This window comes from Pomacea canaliculata, linkage group LG4 (genome assembly GCF_003073045.1).
Source record: "Pomacea canaliculata isolate SZHN2017 linkage group LG4, ASM307304v1, whole genome shotgun sequence".
In the NCBI taxonomy this organism is placed as follows: domain Eukaryota; kingdom Metazoa; phylum Mollusca; class Gastropoda; order Architaenioglossa; family Ampullariidae; genus Pomacea; species Pomacea canaliculata.
In genome coordinates, this window is record NC_037593.1 from 4,355,411 (window position 1) to 4,370,160 (window position 14,750).

At 37.5% G+C, this 14,750-nt stretch overlaps 1 protein-coding gene across 5 annotated transcripts in view; it reads left to right on the forward strand.

Annotated features, from left to right (window-relative positions):
• LOC112562872 (ubiquitin carboxyl-terminal hydrolase 32-like) overlaps positions 1-14,750 on the forward strand; it is a 34,284-nt gene that overhangs the window by 3,173 nt on the left and 16,361 nt on the right. For 2 of the 5 annotated variants that reach the window (XM_025236445.1, XM_025236447.1), the window contains exons 2-23: positions 1,077-1,204; positions 1,711-1,816; positions 2,251-2,369; positions 4,373-4,532; positions 5,217-5,348; positions 6,350-6,457; positions 7,176-7,291; positions 7,403-7,477; positions 7,868-7,951; positions 8,165-8,226; positions 8,500-8,605; positions 8,950-8,997; positions 9,357-9,692; positions 10,164-10,304; positions 10,950-11,100; positions 11,387-11,568; positions 11,971-12,052; positions 12,433-12,507; positions 12,989-13,127; positions 13,257-13,362; positions 13,929-14,032; positions 14,328-14,397. In XM_025236445.1, coding sequence (XP_025092230.1) covers positions 1,077-1,204; positions 1,711-1,816; positions 2,251-2,369; positions 4,373-4,532; positions 5,217-5,348; positions 6,350-6,457; positions 7,176-7,291; positions 7,403-7,477; positions 7,868-7,951; positions 8,165-8,226; positions 8,500-8,605; positions 8,950-8,997; positions 9,357-9,692; positions 10,164-10,304; positions 10,950-11,100; positions 11,387-11,568; positions 11,971-12,052; positions 12,433-12,507; positions 12,989-13,127; positions 13,257-13,362; positions 13,929-14,032; positions 14,328-14,397 — 2,630 coding nt within the window. The remainder of the gene's footprint in view (positions 1-1,076; positions 1,205-1,710; positions 1,817-2,250; positions 2,370-4,372; positions 4,533-5,216; positions 5,349-6,349; positions 6,458-7,175; positions 7,292-7,402; positions 7,478-7,867; positions 7,952-8,164; positions 8,227-8,499; positions 8,606-8,949; positions 8,998-9,356; positions 9,693-10,163; positions 10,305-10,949; positions 11,101-11,386; positions 11,569-11,970; positions 12,053-12,432; positions 12,508-12,988; positions 13,128-13,256; positions 13,363-13,928; positions 14,033-14,327; positions 14,398-14,750) is intronic. The other 3 variants (XM_025236446.1, XM_025236448.1, XM_025236449.1) reach the window with 3 other exon arrangements.

The following is a 14,750-nucleotide window of genomic DNA, read 5'->3' on the forward strand; positions in this document are numbered from 1 at the left end:
CACAAAACTTGAAATGTGCAGATCCATCCTTTTTGTCCCGATTTGAATGTGTAGTCTGAAAAATAGTCAATACATCTCAGAGTTTGGTTGTTGTAGATCCACACACTTTATACTCATTAACTTCAGATGAAAGGATGACAAAACACCAGAAATGGTGATGCTGATGATGAGTGTTTGAAAAAGTTTTTGATTCAAAAGAGAAGTGGGAAGAACCTACTGATGTTTCACAAGATGTGGAACCCTTACATTATCAGAGATATTAGATCTGAAACAAACTATGAAACAGAAAGAAACACATGGTGACACTGTATTATAACAGTAAATTGGTTTGTTTACATAATCTTGCATAACTGACAAATAAGCTTCATTTATATGCCTGGCAAATCTCATCGTTTGGCCTTGTTTAGATCTTTGCCTTAGAATATGCATTTTGTCATGGGTTTATGGCTCAGGTACAGTTCTGGTTTGTCATTATGCAGGTGTGTATTGCAGTTGATTTGTATTCAGCAGTGACTGCATGCTTTGTACTCACTCTGTTATATCTATTTGGATTTCTGGAAAATACTTTTCAATATTTTTTTTCCACTTGACCAGGAATCAATACCTCTTTAGGTCATCTTGCTGCATCTGGACAGACAACTAAGAATAAGATCATTTTATGTAATGTTTGGCCCATTGTATCTACTCATGCATGACCTTTTTTTTTATTTTTTTTTGATGCATTTGACCAGACATGGTTCCAGTCCATGTACAGATTTCATTTCACCATGCAAAGTATTACTTTTTGTCATTATATTGTGCTCATTTGAAAAATACTTTTGTTTGTGGCTTGTGATGAATCTTGTTATCAATTAAAGCTGCATTAGAAAAATATCTAGATTATTAAAATAAACTCTTTTTAATGTTAGCATTTTAAATCTGTTACAATAGATTTGGCTTTTCAGGAATTTTGACTGCATTTTCAGCAAATGTTGTGTGATATATCTGGAATCTTATAAGCATTGTGACTTCAAGCTGATTCCTAGATACAAGGAGGAAGAAGGACTAAGTGTTTATGTGGTTTTTTTTTTAAACAGTTACAGAAGCAGAGCTAAAGAGGCTGAAAGAAGCCTTCAAAAGGGCATCTACTCTAAATGGATGGATGACAGAGAACCTCTTCGTTAGGGAAGTTTTGTGGGATGGCGTTCCTCCAAAGCTGGCTCAGGTATGTGTTTTGATTTAATACTTTGTGCCTGCTATGTCAACATTATAGTTATGCAAAAATAGCCATAAGGCTTCTCAAAATGCTAGCTATTATGTTTTTCTGAGATTGGTCAGTGTTGTCCAGGTGCACTCAGACTGTGCAGTGCATTTCTTGTGTCTTTCCTTTTGTCTTCTTGTGTGGAAAAAGTAGTAAATAAATTGCACGCATCTTAAAAAGACTACCCAAAAGAGTATGCTCAAGCTGGTAAGGAAGATCGGTCAGTCAGTTGTCCCTTGACCAGTTCCTGTCCTTGGGAGAGTACATGGATAGACGCGGCAGCTGACAGGGCCCACCTGATAAGGAAAGGGAGGAATCTTGTATCAGCTATAAAGATGTTTGTAAGATAAGTGAGAAGCATGACTACAATTTGCCTTATGAGCAATCCAGTAGATTCCCAGTTCTGTATCTAGGGATTGATGACTGATTACAACGTTCTGTCTGGCCATGTGTGTTTTGTTTATTTTCAGCTGATATACAAGGGATTTGGAGGAAGCTCAAAGGGTCTGTCTTTCAAAGATTTGTTGTGTGGACTGGTTGTTCTGACCAAAGGCATTAGAGAGGAGAGAATCAAATGTAAGAATAAGACTTTAAAGAGATCACACAGTCTGTTGTTGTTTTGAGATTGCTTGATATATGCTAGTGTGGAGGGATAGAGGCTTTTATAGAAAGTAATTGTTTTCTTGCCATCCTAGGGGACAGGTGATAAATTTTGTTTTTATTTTTACATGAAAAGAAAAGTGATGGACTTAGGAATTTTGTTTTCTGTACATGCAGGAGTGTTCGATTGTGTTTCACACTCTCATTTTAACAGCAGGCCTGTCTGTCATGGCTTGCAGTTTTGAACTATTCAGCCATTGTCAGCTTAGAGGTTGGAATACTATTAAAACAGCTGTGCTTGCAAACATTAGTCATAGACATACACATGGGCTTGTAAGTACAGCAGTCACATGCACAGTGACAGTCACAAATGACATGCTTGACATCCATAATAACTGTCATCTTTGCAGTGATCTTTGGCATGTATGCGGATGAAAGCTACAGTTATGTCCAAAAAGATGAGATGGACCGTAAAGTACTGGAGACTGAGGGACATGTATCACCAGCCCTGTCTAGTCTTTTCAGAGAGGTAATTGTTTGCTTAGTAATATGTGAAACTATGTGTGAAAGAAATGATTTTTCATTACTTGAAATGACAGTGCAGTACTATGGACTTTTTTCAAATTCTTATTCTCCCTGTTGTCATGCATGTGCACACACATAAGTGGGAAGGAGAAAAAAAAATTAGAAAAGCATCTTTGGTTTCAGCACTTTTTAAATGCTCAAATTCTAGCTTTTCTTCTCCTACCTGTAGCCATCTACTTTTAATAAGCACAGATGTCAGTTTACTGTATTTTTATTGTGACTTACAGTATACAACAAAAATTATAATTGTTTGAGAAAGAAGTTCTCCTTTGACCTTACCAGATGACATGATAATAGGAAATAATAAGCTACAAATGCTCTCTATCATAAGTTGACTTCTTGAAGGTGAGCTGGTATGTGCCTGATGTGCAGGGCATTTCCTCATTTAAGTGAGTAACAGTTCTCAGACAGCCTTCATGGGATTCGGTTTAAGGTCTGTCACAGATGTCCTTGCCAAACACTTAACAAGTAGGTGTAGGGATTTCCCATGGAGTGGGTCCTGCTCCATGCAGTCTTTCATCACATGTCTGACATTTTACCAGCCACTTGCCAGTTGCCACTTGCTGGAATGTGAAGCTGCCAACATTCATGTCCTCAGTGACAGACCTTCAGGCTTTAGGAATTGATTTTGATTCCATGGGATGTAATGATGGCGTACACTTTTCCACGATTCGGCTGTCTCATATTCCGACCATACTCCAGGAGTCAATGGGCATGATGCTTCTCATCACTCTAGTGAGATGGGAAAAAGCTTGGATGATGGATCTTGTGGAGTTGTCCCTAGAGGTGCTACAAGGCTACAGGGGGATGCCGTTATCTACCGTTGATCATTTGGATCTGTGGGATTCTAATCTGCTGGCTAGCCTTTCTCAAGTGTGGCCTGCCACATATTTCTGATCTGGAACCTGGTCTGGCTCTTGGCTTACCTAAATTTTACCTATGACCTATTATCCTCTGGTTTTAGTGCTGTTTTATAGGGTCATGGAAAAAGCTTTGTTTTCTTGTTGGCCTAGCCTGCAGCAGGGATCTCTGAGTTTCATGCACTTTCAGCTAACTCAGCCTTCCTGCAGTTTCAAGATGATGATTCTGTGTGGCTGATAACTCACCCTGTTTCTTAGCAAAAAATCACCTGTAACTTTTGCCACAGCATCCTTTGGTAGTTCAGGCCTTACCAGCCTCTAGAAGACATGACATGGTTCAACTGCAGGACCAGTTGGTGACCTCACATTTACTTGGGGGTGCATATGGCTGAGCCCACATTTTCTTACCTCTTGGGGCTGATCAGGATGAGATTTCTCCACAAATCCTGGCAGTCGTTAAAGGTGCTGATAAAAGTCTTTCTCCTCAGCCTCTTTTTTCCACTCAGGATGTGTGGGTGATTCCAACAAGTCTGTCCTAATGTAGTGTTAATTAACTTTGTGTCTGTTATCAGTTGACATTCCAGCTCTATCTATTAAAAGTTCTATTTTGTACACACTACTATTCTGGCACTTTTGGACCCACCTCAACATGCCATGATGTGATAAGCAGGAGATTTGTTTTTGCTTTCCTTTTTCAGATTTCTATTCTCCTATGGTCATGCCATCAGGTAAAGTTGAAGAAGAAATGAAATTTTTATTGTAAATTATTTTTTTCAACACTGATCAGAAACTGCTCTCCTGTTTGGTTGGGTTGAGTGGTAGTCGAAAAACTGGTGTATTGGCTGTGCTGTTGCTTTTATATCTGTATAAAGGCTTTTGCTCACTTGACCAGTGGAGTGCCTTGCACACCAGACATATACTAGGTCACTGTCAGGTAGTCAACATTTGATGGTTAAAGAACAGAGGTAGCCTATTATCTCCTTTGTGAATGTCATCTAATAAATATCGGATAGAGAATTTACAATAAAAATTTCAGTTTGTCAGTAAATTTTAGACGGCAAGCTTACTTCTGTTCCAATCATTACAGTCTGACCAGGTTAGCTATGAACAGTTTTATGCATGGATACGAGAACACCCTGATGCCACCATAATATCAAGATGGCTGCTGACAGAACAAAGTCTTATTTCTCTTTCCAATGAGATGGATACACCTACATTCTACCAAACTTTGGCAGGGGTCACTCACTGTAAGCTCACTATATTTATTTTTAAAAAGTAGTTCCTCATATTTGTGGTTTTGGTATCTATGAGGCATTAGTGTGGTAACCTTTTTTTTTTTTCCTGTCATTAATATTGAAAATGTCATTGCAGTTTATATTAACCCATTTTGTTTTAACTACTGCTATTACTACTTTTTTTTATCCTCCTCATCATCACCATCATCATCATTATCATTGAGTTTATTAGCCCAGTAACATACCAAAGGGAAAGGCAGAGAGGCGTGGTGGTTTTTAGTACCCAGAACATTTTTGCTGTTTTGTTTTTAAACATGCTGCTTTATGAATAAATAGGTTGCTTATCAAAACATGTTTTTAATTCTGTAATATTTTGATTATTCTAAAGTATCATATTTTCACAACAAGCTTGATCTCAACATATTTTTTAAATTAACAGAATTTATAGGCTCATTCCTTTAAGGTCCTCTGATTTGCCTTTTACAAAAGGAGGATATATATCAAGGGATATTGAGCTAAGATGCATTTTTCTTTGCTCACTCCAGGTGACTAAAACCCTGGAGAAACCCCAGTAATACCTTAAACTACAAATCTAAGGAATGAATAATTATAATTGCAATGTTTCCATAATTAAATACATGCTTTCCATGACTGTTTACTTACTGGTATTATGTGTTCAACTTTGGTGATATTCAGTGGAGGAAACTGATATCATTGAGCTGGAAAAGCGATACTGGCTCATCAAAGCTCAGTCCAAGACTGGTCGGTTTGATCTTGACCTTTTTAGGCAGCATGTCTGCCCACCAGTGCCTGATACCCTGTGTGATGGTAAGTCTATACCATTTTGGTTGTATTGATAGTTAATATTGTGACCTCCAAAAATGTTCATGGATGTATTTGACCAAATGAACATCTTTTCTATTATGACTACCTCTCCATCCCAGCTTACCATGGACAGATGGTGGATTATTACAATATTTTTGCAGAAGTTGCATGTTGATAAAAATGAAGTACATTTTAAAATAGGCTAATTCTGGCCAACCATTTACCCTATATTATGACTTTTTGGAAAAATAACATATATTGTATATTGTTCATTGTTGTGTTCTCGTTTACCAGCTCACATCAGTCGATTACGCTTCTTTACAGCCTTTTGCAGAAGCTGTGTGTTTATAAAAATGTGATTGTTGTGACTGCCTGACTGTGACCTTTTGCAGAAATCACATTTTAAAAGAATACATTTATTACATTTTAAGAGAACCTCTCTTTACTAGGATAAATGTGTATTTTTATTGCTCTTACTGGAGAGTTAATAAGTAAATCTTCAACAAGACACAACAATGGGTTAATCAGACAGAATGACAAAAAGAAATGCATGACAATTAAGAGCTCCAATTTCAACATTTAAATAAATGAGCTTGACTGTAGGTGTTTGAATTCATGGTTCATGGAATGAAAGCAAATGGGTTGAAGACCCCTCTCAGTTATGACCGGGGTTTGGTCGATTTTAGCAAGTCTAATTTTAGCATAGGGAAGTTTTACTGTATGACCATTTGTGTTACTTCACTGCAAAAAAAAATGTGAGAAAGATGCCTAAGCAAGAACATTTAATTTAGATTGAAAAATGGAGTGAAGCATAAACTTTTCATGATACGTCATTACCATGGGAAAATGGAGATATTCAAAAATAGAGGCTGAATAATAATTTGTTTTCTGCAAATGTAAGAGGGTATTAAACATTGAACCATGAAGATTGCTTACTTTGAGTACAGGAGTAAAAGTTGTGAGGAGTGTGATTAGTTTTCACATTTTGCCCTTGCTGGTTGCAGCTTTGTTCCTGGCCTTCGATGAGAACCGTGACAACCACATTGATTTCAAGGAAATGGCATGTGGGATATCTGCCTGTTGCCGAGGCCCAGACACAGAGAGGCAAAAATGTAAATTATGCTTTATTTAGTTATTTGTAGTCTTTACATCTTTGAGTTCAAGTCTCAGTCATGTTTTGAGGATGAATTTTTTTAATTATCAAAACATGTTGAAAACAGGATGATAAGTGAAAAATGTTTTTCAATGTTTTTAGAATGAAAATTATAAACTAGTAATGGATTGGCTTTTGTGTGTGTGTGGGATGTGGGTGGATGGCGAGTTTTATGCTGCTTATATTCATGTTGGGGAAGGGGTCCATTCACACATCTGGGTGGTCTGGTGGCAGAAAAATTAGTGTCTGTCACCAATACAGTGAGGGTTAACTGCCATGGGTTCAGCTCTTTTCTCAGGCATGCTGTTGTTTCTCTGCCATTGGCATCTGTTTACAGGGCTTGCTGCTTGCAATAATATGGCCTTAGTTGCTGGCTCAGTATAAACCCCACTCCCCCTACGTATACACACACATATATCTACATTGAAACACATTTATGGCAGGATTTTTCTTCGTGTTGAGAATGTTACATTTTTTGAACAGGTTGGTTTTGTTTTTAATGATAACAAATGCTTATATAGTGCATTTATTCACAGGTTAGTGAGCTCAATGTACTTCTCAAAAAAGAACAATGTAGAAATGTATGAAATGAGAGAATTAAGACGATTGTCGTAAGGAGCTAATGGAAGGGATGCCCAGAGTGGTCATTCTTGATAACTGTTATGCTTCTTTTTCAGTTTGTTTCAAGGTATTTGACAAGGACCATGATGGTCAGCTAAACAAGCAGGAACTAATGGAGATGCTGGAATCATTGCACATTGTTCGCAATGAATACAACTCACCAGAAACTCTGGTAAGCAGTCAGGAATGAAGCTCTACGATGGTCTCCAGTTAAGGAACCTGTGATTATTTTTGAAAGTGTATAACACCTGTAAAACATGAATTATTTGGTATATATTGACAGGCAGATCAAGACCTTCCATCGCTGGATCCAGACACCGTTGCCCAGGAGATATTATCATGCCATGATAACAGTAAGGTGTGTTTTAAAAAAAAAGTTCTGATTTGCTACCTTGAGTCACTCAGTTTTATTTGTTCTGAAGGTTTATGTGAAATAAACTTGGTTTTCATTAGAGCTCATAAAAGTTTGCTTTTTTCTTTGGTGAATAATATTTAGTAAAATAGAATATTTATGGAATTAATTTTTTTTATAGGGAAAATATTCTTCATTTCAGAAAATATTATTTATCTTTTTCTTTTGCAGATATTTTGTTTATTGCACACAGGCATCCATAAACACACTTTTTGAGGAGAGTTTTGTTTGAGACTGAGAAGCTCTTTTAATCAGTTCATGCAAAGTGATTTTTTCCTGCGCAATTTAGAAATGCACTCCTATTTTTTTCCTCTTTATTTTCCTTATCATTTGCAGAGTGGATCCATTTCCTTAGAGGACTATTTGATGTGGACAGTAAACAACAACCTTACTGATGATTTTCTCAGTCTTCTTAGTCAGGTAGGTTGTATATTTTCTTAATTAAAGCTTGTTGCTGTCTAATGATTGTAGGCTGGCACAGTTGCAAGCTACTCAGTCTACAGTCAGTATAAGCTCACTTTAACTATTGGGTTGTTGAAAAAGTTGTGACACATTTTTGCAATAGATTTTAATAGTTCATTTTTGGAAGTACTAGAGTCATTTGAAACATCAGAATTTATCTTGACTGCCCAGGTTTGCCACATTGTGTTAGGACTCAAGCCACAAAATCGAGAAGAGGAAGGCAAAATTATCCAGTAAGTTATGATACCCTATGTATGTTATTTATTGCCATATTACAGCTTTAAACTTCACTCTAAAGATTTATTTTTGGTTAGAGAACTTAACCAGGTGACTTGGAACCAGACAGCTACCAGTTTGGTAAAGGTGTTATTTTAAATTTCTTTCCCATACTCTTTTTTTCCACAAATGTATGTATGGATATGTATGGGGAACACATACTTGTGGGTGGATAGGTGTATGTGCATGCGTGACCTTTGAAATCACTTGATCAGTTTCTGATTTTACAGGAATTGGCTTGAAAGGGAATCTCGACATCCCCTAAAAGTTGGTCAGGTGTGGTACCTCATCAGCATGCAGTGGTACACTGCTTGGCTTGAGTATGTTAATATACAGGTAAGCTTTTTATTTACTTTTCATTGGAAAACCCTCTATGATCCTATGATTGTCTTCCTAAAGGCTTGAACATTCACTTTCTAGTTGCAATCCAAGATTTTCTTTTACAGGTGTGTTATTATTTGTTGTGAAATTGTTATTCATCCTCCATTGTCAGTTGTAATAGATGGCATTAGGATCCCCTAATTTTTTTTTTAGTCCTCCTTTCTTATAACCATGATCCAGAGCAGTCTTGGAGATCTAATGACTTATAGAGCCATTGTTTGACCAGACTTAATTAGATTTAATTAGTGTTGCAATAGCAAGAGCTTTACATGTATTATAGGATTTATTTCTGTTTGCAGTTACACAATGTTTTTGAGTGGCCAGACAGTAATTGTGAAAGACACAATGTAAAATAATTCTTGTTTCACAAAATACTGGTTTTAATTGTTAATGGTTAAACTTGTTGGTTACTGTTGGCTTGCTTAACCTTTTTGTTGAATTGTGTGTACCAGAACTTTCGTTACTTAACTCTATTTTTAGATGGTCATGTTGCATGTCTTTGACTTTTTGTGGTTAATGAACAGGACTATTTGCTTGTACATTTTGTGACAAGTGTTTGGGCTTTTGGAATCAGATATTAGCTAGAGGTGTTGAAAGTGTTTGGTATTTTCAAGTTTTTGGTTGACTGCAGCAAACGGATTATTTGTGTCATGGTCTGAGAATATTCAGTTATGTAAAACATCAAACTCGGCAAATTCTTCTGCAGCTTGATGGATCGACCTCTACACCAAAACATCGGATAGCCAAGGGCAAGAACTCGGGTGGGTCCTCCCTTGCTTGGGAAGATGACAATGTCATTATGATTGGCATGAAATCATCTGATAAATCTGGCAACAACAACAGCAGCAGCAGCATTGGAGGAGCAGTGAGCAATTCTACTCGTCCTGTGCGCAAGCATGGCTTAAATCCCCCAGATACAGGCAGTCAGCCTCATAGTCCAAGCACCTCACCTAAGATGAAGCGCAAGACCTTGACATCTTCCTGCCCCCAGCGACCGCCAGCCATTGACAATAGTCCTCTTTTAGCCTCCTCACCAAATAAGGTTTGTGGGATTTTCAGATATTCAGGCAGCGAAAAATCTCATATTCTTCTGCAGGCACATCGTGTGCATGTGCCTGGATTCATGGGGAACCAAGGAGCTAGATGAAAAGAGGTTAGGATTAGAACTGAGGGTTAGTATATTGGTGGGTTTGGATTAGAAATTAGGGTTTATACTTACACAAAGCATATTGATGGGTTAGAATTAGGATTGAGAATTAGTATATTGATGGCTTGGAGAAGGACTGAAGGTTAGTATATTGGTGAAGTGAGATTAAAAGTAAGTATATTGGTGGGTTAGGATTAGGAAAGGGGTTAAGGTAGGGATTAAGATTAACGTGAGGGTAGGATTAATAATATTTTCATCCTGTCTTACCAACTTTCATGATTGGTTGTCTATTTGTATGACTGATCCATCCTATCAAGTCTTTTGTGAAAGAAGCACTTGAACATGTTTTATGATTGTGCTCATCAGTTCTCATCCCTGACAAATGAGGGTGGCAGGCTGAGGCGAGACATCATGCTGGTGAGGGGCAAGGATTTTGAGATTGTTCCAGAACCCATCTGGCGAGCCCTTGCCAGCTGGTATGGGGGCTCCCCAGCCCTTCCTAGAACTGTAAGTCTGTTGATTTTGACAATATATTGAGAAATTTTGTATCATAATTCATACTGGTGGCAACCATAGGGTAAAAATTTCTTTATCCTTAATCATCTTGATGTTGCTGTAGTTTGACTTGCATTCGTTAAGCATGAAGGATAAATTATGAAGGGTAAAGATAGAATTCATGGCTAGAAAGAATGGTTCAACCCAGGGGAGGGAGTTGAGGAGCACACGAGGTGCTGGCTACGCTAGTGATAATTCTTCTACCTTAGTCAGTCTTCACTGTTTCCCTCTGGTCCGATAAGTACCCCCAACTTTCCTCCTCCAGATTGAATTTTTCCTGACAGACAATAAAAGTTTGGTGTTTAAAGTTGACAAATGTTCAGTGGAATCTTAAAAAGGTATCACCAATATTAAAATATTTATTATACTTGAATAAACATAAAGTTTGATGTAGAATCTGGCATGTTTACAGCACAAATATCTTAAGCCTTAAATTGAACCGCTTAGCAGGTAGGCAGAATAGAAATACTTCCTGATACATTTTGTCTGGAGAGACAGATATCCATGCATATACATTGTTCATCCACCTGTCTGTGAAATTTATGGAAGAAGAATACCATCTGATAAGCCTGGCCTGTAATATTTTGTGTCTCTTAGGTTATCCAGAGAACTAAAGAAGATGATGCTCCCAGTCTAGAGCTGTACCCAATTAGTGTACGCTTGCTGCGACATCAGATGCCAAGTCAACGACCACAGCCTGCCACTTCCATTACTGGCATGATGGCTGGTATTGGTGGCATGGCATGGAGTAAGTGGAATCTCTGTTATCATGATCAGATTTTAGTGGCGATCCTTTGAGCCTCACATTTTCACATTTATTATGGTCTCTAGGTAAACTCCAAAAGTGAGTTTCAAAAGAATATTTGCTAAAATTGTCAGTTTAGATTTTTGCTTTTGGCTTAAAAATTCCAGTGAATAAAGTAATAAAAGACAAAACAACCTGATATTTCATTTGTTTCTTCTTAGAAGCAAATATTTGACAAAAGTAAACCTGAGAAATATGGTGGAAGACAGATGTGAGTTCTGTTCAAAAGACTTCTCTCTTGTTTGGCTAACAGGCCTTGCAAACAGTCCTGCAACTCCACGTCGCTACCTGGCATACACAGCAGCCTTCAGTCGCAAGCACACTCTGCAGCAGGTCTATGACTTCCTCTGTTCCAAGCTTCGCTTCTGCAGAGAGGACATCAGGCTGTGGAAAATCAGTTCTAAAGATGAGGTAGTCAATCACAATAATGGCTGACTTGCTATTTTGGTGCAGAAGTTCTGAACTAGAAATTAAAAAAAACAACTCAGTGCATAATATTTGTTTGTTTTTGGTTTTTTTTTTTACGTTTTGTTTTTATCTTGTTTAGTAGAGATAAATTCATGTAGAGAATAACAAAATATTCTCGCGATATATTGCAAGAACTTGAGTAAGTCTGGTCTGTTATTGAGCTAAACTGTTAATAGTAGTTAAGGACATTTTTTGGACTGTAGTGTTTAGAAAATGTGACACAATATTTCAGTATGTCATTGTAATATGTTGATGATGACTTTGCTAAAAAAATGTAATCGGAGTAAAGCTGTGGTTTCAAATATATTTAGGATAAGGGACTAATAATTGAATGCTGATGTGCAGCAAAGCATGACACTACTTGATGATGAAAACCTTACCGTAGAAGAAGCTGCTATAGAGGACAACCAGCAGGTTCTTATAGAAGGTATAGTCAGTTATAAAGAACCAAACGATTTTAAATTCGAAGTTTGGAATGTATTACATATTAAAACTTACCTTCAAAGAATCAGATTATTTTGAATTCTCACTGAACACCCCACTCTGTAAGTTGTCCATTACTTGTATTAGCTTTGACCAAAAACATTAAAACATCGATCATGTATTCTATAGCTTGGTCAAATTGTGTCGTAGTGCTGTTTGAGCAAAAGTTGATACCACAGAACTTATAATTTATTGTGGTTGTATAAAGTACATACTTCTAAGAATGCAGAACAGTAAAAGAATCCTTGCAGCAAGAAGCGCTATAAATCTGTCTTTTCTTGGATTTTTTCTTTTTAAAAAAAGACATCACAATTTTATTTTCAGTGCGAAACAAAGATCTCACTTGGCCAGAAGAAATGTCTCAACTTGCAAAAAATAAAATGCTGAAAAAGGATGACAGTAAGTTTTATTGCTTCACTCCCTCCCTCTTTTTTCCTTTATTTTTTTTTTATTTTTTTATTTTTTTACCTTCACCATATGCCACAATCACAGGCTGTGCTACATTTTTCACTGTTTTGCATTTCCAGTGCGGCTCCCTAAAACCTCTCACAAAACAATCAGAAAAGGTTATGAGGATCAAAGTCTCTTTCAGTGAACATAGCCTCATGATCAGAGACTGATCACCTTTTACCCTTTCCAGCAGCCTCACCCCCAGTGGCTTGTAGATGCCATGAATATCTCCTGTGGCCCTCCAGCTGCAGTTCATTACAGGCCATTGGCCTACATTTCTTGTTATCATTAGACTGCACCAGCAATAAGCATATGGTAGTCAGATTCATTTAAAGATTTTGAGAAATTTGTAACATGCTAATGACTTGATACCTCCATGCACTGAAGGATTAGTCAAGCTGTTTTTGAAACTTTCGTTATTTTATTGTAGTCCCTACCACAAAAGGTGCTACAGGCCTGAACAATCTAGGCAACACTTGCTTCATGAATGCAGCCCTACAGTGTGTCTCCAACACTTGGCCTCTCACACAGTATTTTGCTGGGAATCTTCATCTTTTTGAACTAAACAGGTGGGTCATTCTGCACAGGTAGCATGCTTTTAGAAACATAATCCAAGTCATATTTATAGCATAGTAGTAGAGACACTCCTCAGCTGTTTCAGATTAACCATTTCCAAACCTTTCTTGCTTTTTTCAAAGGGACAATCCCCTGGGTATGAAAGGCCACATTGCCCAGCGCTACGGGGAGCTCATAAAAGATCTCTGGAGTGGCACATCACGGACAGTTGCACCACTCAAGCTCAGGGTGAGTGGCTAACCATATGGTGGTGAAATGTCATCATGCTATTGAACACTGTGCTGTTTTAGAACAGGCATTGCTAACATTATTGAATAGCATAACAGCAATTACAAGATAAAAAAAACCCCAAAAACCCTGGTGTTGACCACTAACGGCAAAATTTAGTAGGTGTTTTTGTCATTTGATTTGGTACGAAGATATTCCTGTACACCAGCGGTTCTCAACCTTTTACTTGTGACGCCCCCCTGACGAACAAAGGTACATCTGCATGCCCCCCTTAGCCAGCAATGTAAGCTAATTTCCCTAATACCGGTATAAGAAACTTTAAAAAATTGACCACCTTTGCGCCCCCCATGGGGGGCGCTCCGCAGGTTGAGAACCGCTGCTGTACACCATGCTGATGATTTGTTTGGTGGGGATGTGGGTGATGGCGGAGGGATTAAGGGTAAAAATCTTTGTTTCAAACGCAGTTTTGAAGAAAATGTATTTAAATGTCTTAGAAGTGATTATGCAGTTTTAGCCAGGTTTATGTTCAAAGTTTTGGAGACCATCTCTACATTCTTGTGTCTTAGTGGACAATTGGAAAGTATGCACCGCGGTTTAATGGCTTTCAGCAGCATGACTCTCAAGAACTTCTGAGTTTTTTGTTAGATGGGCTGCACGAGGATCTTAACAGGTAAAACTGTAGTAGTACAAGTTAAAAAATCAGCATAACTTACAATTTTCGAGATTATTTTTATCAGTTTTAATAGTGCAGAAGTAATGCAGATTTTATGCTTGTCCTTAAACAATCCCATCCAGTGTAGTGGTTAAAGCTCTTGTCATCAATACATTGAGGATTGGGTGCCTTGGTCAGAGGGAGTGATCAGTGCCTTAGTCACTGTGCAGATGATGATGATTGACCAGTCTGATTAATTTTCTACGCAATTTTAGAAAATGTGAAGTCATGAATGCTTTTGATATGCTTACAGAGTTCACAAAAAGCCTTATGTTGAACTTAAGGACAGTGATGATCGGCCAGATGAGGTGGTGGCAAGAGAGGTGTGTTCTGCATTTATTTACATTTTTATTTACATCACTGTGTGACACTAATATTAACTCAGGAAGGTCATCTGCCTTTCAGACTTGTCTCCATTAGTTGCCAGATTTTGGGCTATTTAATACAAAATTATTATATATTGCAAAAATATAATTTAAATTTTGATAATCACATTTAGCAGAGATTGATTGTTCTTACCTTTAGGAAGTAGTATATTTTTAAAATAGAAATTTCACATGTATCACCTTACCTGAATTTGCCCTTCAAACGCTTATTTCTGAAGTAGAGTCACAGTGAAAATTTGTTATGCACATAAAAGTTTCCTGCTATTAATTCTAACAAGTAAACTGTACTC